This window comes from Amphiprion ocellaris, chromosome 14, assembly GCF_022539595.1.
Source record: "Amphiprion ocellaris isolate individual 3 ecotype Okinawa chromosome 14, ASM2253959v1, whole genome shotgun sequence".
Classification (NCBI taxonomy): domain Eukaryota; kingdom Metazoa; phylum Chordata; class Actinopteri; family Pomacentridae; genus Amphiprion; species Amphiprion ocellaris.
In genome coordinates, this window is record NC_072779.1 from 29,386,820 (window position 1) to 29,402,173 (window position 15,354).

At 36.0% G+C, this 15,354-nt stretch overlaps 1 protein-coding gene across 1 annotated transcript in view; it reads right to left on the bottom strand.

Annotated features, from left to right (window-relative positions):
* Nucleotides 1-3,022: 3,022 nt before the first annotated feature.
* rabep1 (rabaptin, RAB GTPase binding effector protein 1) overlaps nucleotides 3,023-15,354 on the bottom strand; it is a 44,280-nt gene continuing 31,948 nt past the window's right edge. The window contains exons 15-18 of the mRNA XM_023263063.3: nucleotides 14,113-14,168; nucleotides 12,933-13,031; nucleotides 11,741-11,857; nucleotides 3,023-7,877 (exon numbers count right to left, since the gene is read on the bottom strand). Of these exons, the coding sequence (XP_023118831.1) occupies nucleotides 7,776-7,877; nucleotides 11,741-11,857; nucleotides 12,933-13,031; nucleotides 14,113-14,168 (374 nt within the window). The 3' untranslated portion in view covers nucleotides 3,023-7,775. The remainder of the gene's footprint in view (nucleotides 7,878-11,740; nucleotides 11,858-12,932; nucleotides 13,032-14,112; nucleotides 14,169-15,354) is intronic.

Genomic DNA, 15,354 nt, shown 5'->3' on the forward strand with positions numbered 1-15,354 from the left:
TGATTCCCAAACACATCATCCCAGTTTATACATGTAAAGATTAGCTCAACAGTGTGGCTAATGGTTGTGAGCTAGCAGTATCGCTAAAGGTTGAAATTGTTAGTTAACAGCATTGCAAAACAGCTGAACATTTTTAGCAAAAAGTGTGGCAAACAGTTGAAACTGTTGCTAACAGTATAGCTAGTGGTTGATATTGTTAGTTAACAGTGTGGATTAATAGTTTAAGTTGTTAGCTAAACATAGTAGACAAATTCTTGACGGTGGAGCTGAAATTCGCAGCAGACAGTTGAAACATGTTAGCTAAGAGTTAAACACTTAAAACTGTTAAGTGTGTATACATATATATCATTAATTACAATTAATTGTTGTTATTAAAATTAAATAATGAATTTAAAAATCATGTATTCTGTCTACATGCTCAAAAAATGTTCTTAAAACATTTCTGAATGTTGCAGTGAGAATGTCTTTACTTTGTTCATCATGTAACATTGTTTTCTTAACCTCCCAGAATGGTTTGTGTCCTTGGTATATGATTCATGCATTTGGTTGATTGATCACTAATTCACCTGCTGTTAATAAAATCACCATCATGGCTTATTTTATTTTTTAAATTGAACATTTTTTTGTAGATGTACAAGAGGTAACAGCAGCAACTTGTCATCTCTTTTAGTAGATCTGGTGTACAATTGTCATTATGTGCAAAGAATACACACACTTCATGTTGAAAATGGATGTTTCTGGCTGTTGACCGTATTTTCTGATTTGTGGTCTGATTCAACGAGATAATCAAAATCCCCACAGTCAAAACCTTGTACTCTAATATGTCAACAGAGACTGTAGAAACAGGATTCATTCAATGTTCAGATGTCTGTGTTAGAAATGTATCCATATTTATTGACAAAGTACATAAGTACATTTATAATATATACTGGCATATTGTAAGTATTTCCAGATCATAGATCCACAAAACCACCCAAAGCAAAGGGGGGCTGCTCATTTTAGGGGCTATTTGTGAATATATGATATATTGTGTCCCGATCAACTCTTACCTTTAACATGCTTGTCTATAATTTTCTTTCTAATCTCCTGAGACAACTCTCTCCTTGGCTTCCTCTGGTCCATGTTTAGTGTGGTACACACCATGTCACCAAACAGCACAGTGACTACTGTAACCCTATAAATAGGCCGACTGACTGATTACAAGTTTGTAGACACCTGAGATGCTAATTAGAGGACACACCTTGATTGAATATGTCCCTATGGTCACATTATTCTTTTCTAAGGGTACCATCATTTTTGTCCACGCTTGATTCATGAGTTTATTTTTTAAAATAATTCTGTTGAACCACAGTTCAAAAGCAATGTCTGATTTTCATTGGTTAATTTTCATAGAATTTTTATTTATTATTACTTTTGTCAGATTCAAATTATTTCTGTGACCATTGTGGGTTTTTCTTTCATTAACCGAGGGGTACCAACAATTTTGTCCACGTGTATATCTCTGACTGGTGCCAATGGAGCTTTTCTGTCCTCCTTCAGTTACTATTGTCTTTAATAATTTTATGAGGTCTAACATGACATATTGCATGGAGAAACTGATGAAGACAGTTGTACCATTCATCTAACGGTGTGGCTAACATCAGAAGTTGTTAGCCAACAGCATAGCTAATGGCTGTGAGCTAGCAGTATTGCTAAAAATTTACGTTGCTAGCTAATAGTATGGATTAACAGTTTGAAATTTGTATTAAAATATTGTTAACAGTTGAAATGGTTGGCCAGCAATATGGGTAACGGTTGATTCTTTTAACTAGCAGTATGGCTAGAATTTGAAATTGTTAACGAGCAGTATGGCTAACAGTTGATATTGTTAGCTAACAGTATGGATTACCAATTGAAATCGTTAGTGAAACATGATAGACAAACTTTTGATGGGCTAGCTGAAATTAGAAACAAACGGTTAAAACATGTTAGCTAAAAGTATGTCTATCAAGTGAAATTGTTAATGAGCAGCATGGCTAACGGTTGATATTGTTAGCTAACAGTATGGATTACCAATTGAAATTGTTAGTGAAACATGATAGACAAACTTTTGATGGGCTAGCTGAAATTAGAAACAAACGGTTAAAACATGTTAGCTAAAAGTATGTCTATCAAGTGAAATTGTTAATGAGCAGCATGGCTAACGGTTGATATTGTTACCAGCAGTGTGGCTAATGGTTGATATTGTTAGCTAACATTATGGATTAGCAACTGAAATTGTTAGCTAAATGTGATAGAAAAACAGTTGAAATGGCCACCGGATAATAAGAACAAACAGTCAGTTTGTTCTCTATTGTTAGTTAAAACAATGGTTAAACTGAAGATTTAAGAAATTAATAGAACGTGAAATATATAGCTTGAACTAATCAACAAAGAGCTTAGACCAATGTCACCTCTTGCTAACAGGAGCTAACTGGCTAAATTTGATAGCTGTTGGTGAGGTTCCGAGCCACTGATATGAAGAATGACATTATCAAATAAAACATCAGAACTGAGAAAAAATGTCATTATAAAATAAAGATATCTGGAAAAGCAGTGTAATTACATAAATGTAATAATAATTATTTCTATAATTAGTTGACATATTATTTACTATTTATTTAATAAGGAACACTGTACAGATGTGACATATGAAATTTTCATGATTACCTTGTAAGACAGTCACCTGAGAAATTTTTGTAAGGTGATTTTGTAATGAGTAAGGCTTTGGGCACTCCTGGAAATGACACCTCAGTGGTTATGACCGTACGTGGCAACCAGTTAATCTTGTATTGTGTTCAGACATGATGATTTATAAGTCTAGGCACTCAAACCAGCAGTTCTCAAGCTTTCAGCCTGAAAGAGGGTGTGTAACCAGTGTGTGAATTTCTGATTTATTTTAATCTTCCTAATAAAATGTGCAGGTATGTGGTGGTACATGGTGAAGAAAAAAGAGAAAAAGAGCTGTTCTTCAGTGTAGGACAACCAAAACTCCACACACAAATTCAGTGGGCAGAACTTTATAGTAAATATGGTTTAAATGTCATTGTATTCATCATTCAGCGTGCTGCTCATGCCTCTCTTTCTCATATGAGTAAAATTAAAATCCCGTTCACCTTTTTTTTGTTGATTAGCAGGTTCACGCTCCAGTATTTGACCAACTGGAGTTTCTCAAGGTTGGAGCGTGACCAGCCAACACTGAGCGCTGAATTTCGACCATTTTTATGACACAAATGCCTACAAATGTATAAGCATTCAAGGCATTATGAAATACCATTTTCCCCACACTTATACAATTTTTTTTTTAAAGGTAGAAACTCAAGCAAACTGGCTCTGGAGTGTGTCCTTTAAACTGGATGCAGCAAACTTAAATATCGTCTAACCGTTGAACAGATCTTATGTGGGACACTGACGTTGCTTTGAAAGAGGACGGTATAAAATGGAATGAGAAAAGCTGCCTATGAAAGCTCAAACTGTGCACTCGAGTCAGTTTTCAATGGTTAATTCTGAGGAAAGTGCAAAAACAAAATCTGTAAAATGTCCAGTCCACATTTGCAAAGATTCTCTTCATTATTTTGTCCCATCTAAGTTACTGAAAACAAGAATTTATCTTCAATACTGTTTTAAAACAAATAATTAAACCTCATATTTAGATTGCACAAACACATCTTGGGCTTTGAGTGCACTTTATTTGTCATGAATTTGTATTGATACTAAAAACTAAGCAGCAGGTACAGCAGTACACAGTGTGAGCTTTGAGAACAAACTGTACGTCTGTCACATGTCCGTCTCATTTAAACATCTACCAATAATTTTTTTGGGATCCAACATACATTTTTAAATGATCCAGTGACGTTAGATCAGAAATTACTTCAATAAAAATCAACTTGTCCGTGGGTCACCTCACATTAATGCCATATGGGCCATGAGTAAAATTCATTACTGCAACAGACAAGACATTAAATTAGAGGGACACAAATAAAATGAGAACACACCAAGCCGATGCAGTAAGGCTGTCGGAGAAAATAACGTCCAGATTTCACACTGTAAAACTCTTGCTGTAACTTCACCGATTCAGGTTTCTGTCAGTGCAACTCAAAGGCCGGCTGGCTCACGCACCCACATCATCTCATTATACACCGCATCAATCTGCCATAAATATCAGCTCCAGATATCTACAGTATCGACATATGCAACAGAAGGAAATGGAACACATGCAAGTCAAAAACCAAAACAAAAACAGTGATCAACAGGTCCTTAAACCAAACAATGCTGCTGTATTCACGTGTTCTCTCAATCCCTCCCTCCATCTGAGGGATTATTTTATACTTTACAGGAAACTCTGCAGTCTCATGTACAACTGTTTCAAACAAGCACAGAACACACGAATTTGAGAAAATCTTATTTTCTCGAATTTGTGTATTTTCTCCATCTGCACATTAGAAAGTAAAGTATAAAGTTTCTCTCCATCTCATTTTGACTGTTGCTTGGCATTTTTAAAATAAATTTTCATTCTTATTCAAAATGCAGTTTGTCTAAATACTAATCCAAATATTCCCTGTATGACTTATTTATTCTAGTGTAAATGGGCAGCCCTGTCTAATTTGTACATCATAACGCTGGTGCACCAAGAGTTCCAGCATAGGTGCTTCCCAATTAAATATCCTGGATTAAATTTGGATTATTAAAAGGACTATTCACTTTAAATATGAGTAAAGGCCTCAGTATGCTTCAAATTAAGCGCTTGTTAGATTTACCGACCAGTTAAAAAATGCATGCAGCCACCGTGAAGTTACTTATTGGTGTGCAGACTACTATTTTAAAGCCTCAAGTTTGGATCTTTGTTGTCAATATTTTGGTTTTTCAAAACCAGACATAGCAAGAGACAAGTGAATCTGATTAAAAATTCAAGGACACAGTGCATGTACCCATGTGTTCAAGACTTGTCACAATACCCATCTTTATCATCTATTTTACTATAAATGAGGCCATTATTTGCAAAATAAACACCATGTTTTATTCATAAAGTCTTGAAACTACCCATCGAGGTCATGAACTTAATAAGAAAATGTTTACTGAGGTATTAAATCAAGTGAGAAGCTGAGCCATTGTCTTAGACTTCTATACAATCCAATTGCTATTTTCTGCCTGAGGAGTCGCCCCCTGCTGGCTATTAAAAATAAGACAGGTTTAAGATATTTACTCATTGGTTTCAGTTTTCAGAACTGCAGACTACGTCCATCTTTTACACAGCCCAATTATCAATGACTATTTTTCTTAAACAGAAGCTCCAATAATCACAAAAAAATATGCAGAAACTGGCCAGGAGAGGAAAAGCTGTCAAATTAGGGCTCTGCAGAGACAATGAAAAGACAAAAGAGTTCTTGAAAAGGTGAGGAACAGACAGTCACTTTGTCTTCAACGATGTGCTGAACAGCCCAGTCTGTCTGAAGTATACTGAGGCCTTTGTAGCATCCTAATTGTCTCTGATGGTTGTCAGTATTTTTTATGCTTGTGTCTGGGATCAGAAGCATTTATGGTTGTTTCATGATGATAAGTTTGAAGTGAAAGAGAAAAGTGAAAGTGATAGCCGGAGGGGAAGGGAGACCTGACAGTAGACTAAATTGGGGAAAGTGAAACATATTTTCTGACAGCCTTTGCTGAAAAACATTAATAAGATGCGTTTACATATAATTCTTAAGCAAAAAAGCAAAATTTGAACAGTGCACAACCTAGGAGTGCAAATTACGCTCGTCTGCTAGCTGCATAGTGTTGCAAAAGGTGGCTGTGTATGGTAAGTGGCTGTTAAAAAGAGCAAAACTCCAAAATAATATCAACGAAGAAGAAACAAACAGAACTTGTGTTAAATTGGGAAAATTGCAATTATTCTTTCTTGTCAGCTTTCATGATATCTAAAGACAGCAGAAGAAGTAGAAACAGCCGATCAGACGTGTGAGCCAAATGTTCACAACATAGAGAATTACATGGAAACACAGCTGTAGTGTTGCACTCACGCTAAAATAAAGATCGGCCACTTTACGCAGTGACTGGTTAGTTGTGCAGAACTACAAAAGCAATAGGTTTCTTTTGAAAACAGTTTCTGTCAGTTTTGTGCAACACTGTGTCTTCCAGGAGAGACTGTCAGAAAGTGTGAGCTGTACACTCCCAAAAAGCAAGACTTCTTGTAGAGAAAAGGTGGAAACACTTTTGCCTTAAGTTGTGATCGTGACACGTCAAACCATCTGGTTCATTTGGGAGCAGACTAAAGCATTTTAAATCCATTTCTAAGGATTGAGTATACTGTTGTAGAGATGCAAAAACTTTTAAATATGAAGATACAGATTCATATTTCTAGACAGTCTCTCTTCGAAAACAGCTTTTTGCATGAAATGTTACAGAAACTGAAACCAAGCACACTTTCTCACCTTTGTCACAGTGAGGAAGGTGTCAAGAATGTCAGTTTGGAAAAGAAAACCCCTAATCTGGTATCGGAAAGTTGTCGAGGGAGGAGGTTCCGGATGCTATTCAACCAAACAGACTGCAGGTTTGGTCATGTAGCAGACAACAGTTTTTAAGTGACTTAGTTTTGATCTTTAAGTCATTCCTGTGTTTTCACGATCGTACATCAAACACAGACTTCGGTAACGACAACACCGACCCTGACACTTTAAGGTTGTTCAACTGAAATCATTCAGTAGCCTCACAAACAGCAGACTTTCTCGTAGTGATGAATGGACCATTTCAGAGCTGTTTTAGTGAAGTTTGTGGTCTGATAAGACCAAGTTAGGGTTGTGCTCCTCCATCCTTTAAAAGCTGTGATTAAAGATCTCAGAAGTCAGTAATAGGAGCAAAGTATGTAATACAATCCATTCATTTTCTTGCCCTGCTTTAATTTTGACACCTTGTTCTTGACCTCAACACTTACTAGAGTAATTAGTGTTTCTCAACAATCAAGAGCTGGAAAATAAAACCCACAACCTCAAACACAACTAATGTTTCGTCACTGTATTTCTGCAGCTTTAAAACAAAAAGGTTTCTGTCGGACACTATAAAGAGCAACAACAGAGCAAAACCGCAGCAGAGGATGTTAAAGAAATGGAGGGTATTGCTTGCATTGTGTTATATTCCTGTTTTTTTCCTTTTTTTATAACCCCAATTAAACTATGTGCAAGTGTTTTCCATCCTTCATTGTGTCTTTGCCAGAAGGGTTAAATCACCAGAACAGGGTGAAAAATAGCCAGAAAAGGAGGGAAAAAAACGAAACACACGGGGAAAGAACAAGAAAGTAGGAATAAGGAAGCGATTATCAACTGCTTTGAGAACAGAAGGAGAAAATCTGTGCAGCCAATTGTTTTCTATTTAACCTGGAAAGACAAGTCGCAGATGAAAAGTGCTTTAGAAGACGACAAACCTTTTTTTTTGGTTGAGCTAATACAGACAGTCATATCTACAGTAGAAACAAGACACAGACGGACCCACAGGGAGAAGGACGTCCACTCCTTCTGTCCACAGTCACACATTTAGCTATTTACATTTGTTTTTAGTAGTGTTCTTCTTCATTATTCTCTCCATGGTGTGTTCCGAGACTTTTAATATACACAAAAAGGCCGTGAGCTCCTCGCGCCACGTCTGTCCGGGTCCCTCCAAACTGTTCCAAGGTGGTTATGGGGAGGAGGAAGGGTCAGATCAATAATGTTACTGGGCCAGTGATAGAGAAAGAGGGGAATGAAACCGAAGGCAGTCTCCGCATGACGGTATCATGTCTCTGGAAGCTGGTTGATGTCAGTCAAGTTGGTGTCATTGAGGATTATTTTGATTCGATCCAAGGAGTCTGCCTGTCGTATTCGCTCCAGTTGTACCTGAGGACACGGAAAAACATTGATTCATTAATTAAGGTAGGTAGGTAGGTACTTCAATTCAATTCAATTTTATTTACATAGCGCCAATTACAGTCAAATTGTCTCGAGACGCTTTACAGAACCCATATGCCTGACCCCCAGAGCAAGCAAGTCATTGATTGCCAGGGAAATTCAAGAAACCAGCAGCATATTAAGCATACAGAATATACAGAAATAAAAGAGAAGTGCAGAAAAAAAACATCTAATTAGACTCACAGGGCTGTAATACTTACCAAAAAGTTAGCTTAAACGTCATTTAGCTGGGTTTTCTGTGCAGAAACTTTATTCAACAAATCATCAGGGGCCTGCTGCTCAGCATTCTCCAAGTTGCTTAAATTTGTCTAATCATAAAGTATGGATATTTAAAATGCTATCTTGTTAAATTTTAGCTTGTTATGTCAAATATTTTCTGAGTATGTAAAAATTACCCGTCAACCCGCTTCCAACACGTTTTGTACAATTTTAGGCCATTTAAACATTAAGATCTCAGAAACTAGTACAGCTAAAAGCCTGAAATTTTCGTTGTTATTTCTCATCGTGTCATTGATCCAGAACCTGCAATATTGAACAAGTAGATCAAAAAATCTCTGATTATGGCTGAGTTGAAATATTTTTGGGATTTTCCATTTGATTTTGAAAGTTTATTTTGAACATTTCCACACACACAAAAAAGAAAACAACAAAAGAATGAATAACTTGCTCAAAAAGGAGTGGGAAGAAGTCAAAATTTATCTAATCCCACCTCTTCTCCTTACACAAATTCTAAAAATATTCTTCCTGCTTTTTCAAAATACTATCATTTATAAACAATAATAACAATAATTATAATAAAGAACATGATTTATAATAAATATGCACCAGTATGTCCATCTCCTTTTATACAAAAGGACAAAGACAAAAGGACTTAATAGCAAAACACAACAGAAAGAAAAGAGCCAACTAATAATATGCATAAATAAACATGGAAAACAAATCATTAAAGAAATCAATAATTAATATGAAAAAAATGAAGCCGTCATTAAAATCCCATCTTTGTACACATTAAAAATCTGATAATGCAGAAGTCAACTTGTGATATTTTCACAATAATACAAAACAAAACATGTAGATTAATTCGTAGCATGAAATACTTCACAAAATGTCTAAAAAAAGAAAAGCTCTTTTTTGTTGAACTTTCATCAGTGACTGACACGTTTCTTACCCACCTGCTCAATCAGTTATAAAAGTTTGACCTAAATTACCTTATTTTCATTTTGTGACCAAGTACTTCAGATTATTTTTATTATTGTTGAGACATGCAACCACATATGGTGCAGAAAATATCACCAGTTGACTTCCGCACAATTATTTTTTATGTGTGCTCAAACATGGATTTTTCATGACAGCTGTAAAAAAAAAAAAAAAAAAAAGTCTCATTTCAACTCACCCATAATCAGAGACTATTTGATCTATATGTCCAATATTGCGGATACTGAATCAATGACATCATGAGAAATAGCAGTGAAAATGTCAGATTTTTATTATCTTGTCATCCAAACATAGCCTCAAATTTCAAGGTGTATAAAGTGGGTCGATAGGCAATTTTTAAAAAGGAGAAAAAAAGCTAAATCAGAAAATATTTAATGCATCAATCTAAAAATTCACAAATCTCTTTACAAATATCTATATTTTATGCTATAAAAATGAGAGATGGTTGAGCAGAAACTGGTCTAAAAATTTGATGATCTGAGATGAAATGACCCAACTGCTGATGCAACTGATCTCAAAAGGATTCATTTAAAATTTCAGGTCTGGAATATAAGGAGTTTAAAGCTGCTGCCTTTTTCCATTAAAGCTCCATTTGGGGATCCAGCAGCAGACTAACAGCAGACTGAGGTCCAGCGCTGCACCTCCAGGAAAAGATTGATTTCTGCAGAGTCCTTGTTCACTCCTACCTCTGACCCGCAGAGAAAGACTGAGCTGTATTACAACACAGTGTCATGTATTGTGTCGCTGTGAGGACAACTGGAGTCACTGCTCCCTCAGCAGTGGCTGTCAGGCACAAGTCCACACCATTGTGTTTAGAGACAACTAGAGCAGATAGTTCTCAGGCTCCCTGACCAGCCACAGCTGAGACTGACGGCAACTGTGATGACGACAGCAGACGACAGCTGTCACTGAAATTTATCCCGCTGTGCTTTGTTAGTCATAATTCTGGCTTTAACACATTAGATGAAGTGACTACAAGCAGCAGTTGTGATGTATTGACGCTACAATACTGCACTACGAAGCAAGTTTGACATATATATATTTCTTTGTGCAAGTCGACTCAACAAAACTAACAGAGTTAACTGGTATCATGAATATGGTTTTCAACTGTCTTGGTTAACTCAGACTTTCTGATTCAGACATAATGCACTGATGATGAAGCGCCTCCTTCAGTCAACAGGTTTTTTTTAATGGAGAGCTACAAGGAATATGCCACTGCAAATGATGAAAGACAAGAATGTGAGCAGAAAACTCTTAATCACGTGTTAATATATTTACTTTACTGATCAACGCAGCTGATTATTTCTAACGTGACAGCCACACATTAAAGTTAAACTTCATTTATTTAAACATTACATTGTATTGAAGTGCATTTAGGTCTGACACTTTAGCTGTTGGCCAAGTCAAAGTGAAATTAAAGCTACTGACTAAATAAACACCAGTTTTCTAATCTGTGTTCTATCTGTAGTGTAAACGGACTTGACAGCAAATCAGAACCAAACATTAAAACGTATTTACGCAATTTCTGCATCACTAGCTGAATACATGTTTGGTTTCCATGGCAACGCGATCCATACAGTGTGTGATATTGTAACTGCACGGCTTCATTCAGTGGTTTAAGTAATATACAGCTCAACAGGTTCGCAGACAAAACTTATTCCTTCAGCTGAGAATCTGTATCGCTCATAGATAATCGTAAGGAAGCGATTTGGTTAAAGGGAAAAACTTCTTACAGCCAATTTAAATCTGAAACTGCTCCCAACCAGGCATCAGTTACCATGGAGATCTTGCATGTTAACGAGAGACACCTTCGCTCAACATACAGTTGTGTTCATAAGCTTACATACCCTGGCAAAATTTGTGAAATATTGTCCTTTTTTCTTTTTAGAAAATATGTTTGATCATGGAAAAACTTTTCTTTCATTTAGGGTTAAAGTTATTTATTCTAATAAATGTCTAAGAATGGTACATATTATACAAATTCTGCCAGGATATGTAAACTTATGAGCACATCTGTACCTGCTAACCCACTAATCTTGCTTCATAGTACAGAATTTTGAACTCCTGTGGCGTGTTGGTAAAGGCCAATTGAAGGTTGATGGCGCAATTCAATTTTATCTGTATCAGTGTCATTTATTTCAAGCTGATTAAAACTTTTGTGGGTTGTTAATGCTTACAGATTGGTCACACATGCGTGTTTAGATAAGCCCAGTTTCACTATTTAATAGCCACATCTCACAGAGTCATCAAAGTGTCACGTCATCTCACGTTTCTGTAGTATCTTTGTCAGTTTTTCTCTTAACTGGACTCTATGTACATATGTTTAAGAAAGGAAAGTACTGAGCAACAGAACAAAAATATTCCCCTCTGTGACGTTTTGCAGGCTCCACAGATGATCAAAATTGTTGCTAATAGCATCACATCAAATATAATGACCCCCTGTATTTAAATAAAACAAACTTTTGCTCGGGACAAAAACAGGAATGATAACAACTCAAGTCCTTTCATTCAACCACAAAACGGTTTATCATGTGCTGACAACTTATCTAAGACATAAACCAGCATTTCCTGCTCACCTGAAGGGTCTGAGAAAGTTTGACAAAATCCTTCTGAACCTGCTCGCTGACGTCCAGCTCTGTCTGCAGCCGCTGAGCTTTGTCTCTCTCATCCAGGACTTGACTTTCTAGTGCACTCTACAGCAGAAACACACATTTATTCAGAAACAGTAAATGGAGCCATTAAAATCCAGCTCAGAAGAAGCTGAACACGCACTTTATCGAGGCACTTTGCTGAATAATTTAAAACGGTGTGACTGAGTGAGAAATCGCAGCTGTTTACAAGTGATTTGAACGTGCTATAAAATATCTCTCTGTCGACAGCCTCACGCTCAACGTCTTCTAACATACAACCACTGTTATTTTTAAGAAGCAGATAAACACAGCAACTCTTACAAGACTAAAGCATTCATTAAACTGCTGACATGATGGACTGAGACTTTATTGAAATATGAGCTGTTTGGTGGATTAGATGCTTTATCAGCTAATTCTGACAAGAAAAGTAAAATATCTCGAGTTTAAAACCCTTTTCTATTGAAAAAAAGTAATATTAATAAAGCACCAAATTTACACCATTAATCAGAGTCAGGAACTGTAAAAGCAAAAACAAGAAAAACGTATGTGTGAGTTCCACTTCAATCAGGACAAGTTAACCAAATCTGAGCTTAAAATCAGGATATTTGATCAAAGTCGCTTTATTCTACATGTCTTATTTAAACATGTACCAAAAATAAACAGTTTGTTCAAACCAGGTTCTGTTAAAAAAAAAAAAAAATTTAAATTCTACACTCCTCATCTATAGTATGTAGAGTCACCATTTTTTCAGGAGTGTTAACATCTGTTGGCACTTGGAAAAATGTTATAGATTTTAAAAAAAAATTATAAAATGAATAATTGAAGAAATTCAACTGTCATTTTTGTCTTTATAAAAAGATCTGTGACATTCTAACTGTAGGATATCAAACAAAAAACATTTCTGGGTTCTGTCTACTTCTAGTCATGGTTGTTCTGTTTCTAGAGAGGTGAAGAACTTTATATTGCAGTGAAAAATGAGCCAACAGAGAGTAAAAATGTAACAGGACCAAGGCACTGCTTGGGGTTCAGAGGGTGAACAATAGAGCTCAATATCAAATGAGTGATTCTGTTAAACAGAGCAGCATTTCTGGACAGAGTTTGGTGGATCTACAGATAATTTTCTGGGCCAAACACAGACCTTTGCAGTGGTGAGCTCTTTGAGCTGCTGCTCCAGGCTGATCCTCAGGCCCTGAATGCTCTCCAGTGTGTCAGTCTTCTCTGCTAAACTGCTCTCCAACTACAGAAACCAGGTAACGCACACACATTGTTAACAAATAACAACACAACTAATACACTCAGTTTTACAACTAAAGGAAGCCAGTGTTTGCAGAGTTGTTGCAGAGATCTGCAGGATGAAGGCAGTTTTAAGCTTAACACTGAGTCTCAGCGGTATGAAAAATGAACATCAAAACTGCATGAATTGATTTTTGGCCACTGAAAATTTGATATGTCATTTTGTAAAGCTGCTATGGTGAACATAGATTTCCTTTCATTTTTAGGTCTACTTTTGTTCTTTGCTGTTAAATTACACTATTTTGTTCTTAACGTAGCTCTACTGCTCCATTTTAAGTTAAATTCACCCATTGTTGTGATATTTTATCCATGATATTTTTTTTTAAATTATGTGCATTTTGTGTTTTGTGTTAAGCACTTTTTAACACCGTTTTTTGCTCAGTGCTATACAAATAACTTTAATAGTATCACTATTTCTGTAATGATATACATCCAGCAGCAACATTAGCATTTATCTGGAGACCGTTCTTTAGTCAAATACTCCCTTTTCTCTTGTCTCCTGAAATAAATATCTGCCTCTTTCACTTTTCATTTCTCTGCAATAGTTGCAAACTAGTCCCTAACGTTACTTTGCTGTCCAGAATAACTTCATATCAACTATATAATGCACCACATTGTCAAATGTGAAATTTAAGTTCTATATAAAAGGAATAGATAAGACAAGCACACCACTTCTGCTCACAATACCAAAATAATAGGTGTCCCATTTTTATAGATGTGAAAATTAGATTTATACACTTCTTATGTTTGATTCAGGGCACTAACAGCTGTCCGAGTGGTGATCCATAATATCCAACCACTGAGTTATTTTCTGCGGGTTCACCTCCACAAATGACCCCTTTTATACTGCAGTAATTTGATCCAAATATTGATTAGTGCAGCTTTTATAATCAAGGTAAAGAGCGTGACCTTCACTGATCACGTGACAGGTAAATAACAGAAATCTCACCCACCAGCTACATATACACAATATAATTTTAAACATATTTACAGGTACAGTAATTGCACCTTCATTGATTATTTACCTGTTCCTTCTCTGCTTTTATTCGCTCCAGCTCCATCTTCAGGCTGGAGAAAGACGCTGTGGGAAGGAGACATCGTTAGAGAATCACACCGCTTGTCTGAATCTCAAAGCCCAAAGAGGATTTTCTTTCTGGAATTATTACGGAGTCCCTTGAAAGTTATGAATAATGCAACAAAGCTGAGAGTGCTGAGAGATTTTGTTGTGTGTGTTTTGGTGTGATCTACACAACAAGCCCTAAAAGCTAATAGACTGACGGAGCCTTCGAGTCACAGCTGAACTAAAAGACAACAACAAACATGAAGCACTTCAGATTTTAAGGACCACACAGGCTCTTTGGTCACTTTAAAAAGACAAGAGAACAAATAACTAAACTACTCAATCAGGTGGGAATATTCAACTTAATTTAACAACAAACTTCATAGTAATCCAGACATGGTTTTAATGGTGTTATCTTTAAAAACTGGTCAAAATCTCACAGAAAGACAAATGCAATGCAAATTTTACAGCCTGAAGATGATATTTTGTTAATTTTTTAAAATAAATCATCAGTTATTCAACAGAAAATGTATTGGTAACAATTTGGATAATCAACATACATTATAGCTGTTTTGCAAGAACAAGTATTCTTTGGTCCCTGCTTCAACAGTATCTTTATTTTACTTTAAAATCAATTTGAGTGGGCTTAGAGCAAAACATGACGATTTCAAAATACTGTCGTCAGCTCTCTGGACTTGTTTTTTGACAATTTACGCAACAAGTGAGTGTCTTTCCTTCAGTAAACAACAGAACATCTGTAAAATTAAGGTTTTCAATGCAAAAGGCATCAGATCACACACATACTTTTTAATTAAGGAGACCACATGGACGGGTTCTGATAGATGGATGGTAAAACACCAGGTTTAATTCAGATCTGTGACCCCTGAATCCCTTTACCGACCTTTCAATCAAAAAAGCTAGTAATGCATAAAAACTAGAGCTAACTGAGCAACAAAGTAAACAAGAAACTTTTGAGACGAACAATGACTGTCATGGTTAAACATTTATCTGAATAATTATTCGTCATTCATGTGTTTAATTACATACTTGTGACATTTTTGAGAACTTAAAACGTATAAGTGCTCTATCAGTTTTCTATGACCGTCAAATTGCGTGACCTGTAAAAAACAGTTTGCCTTCAGTTTACTGAGAATGACTTTGGTAAACAGTCCATATTATGTATACTAGAATATCTTTACAGGCATTA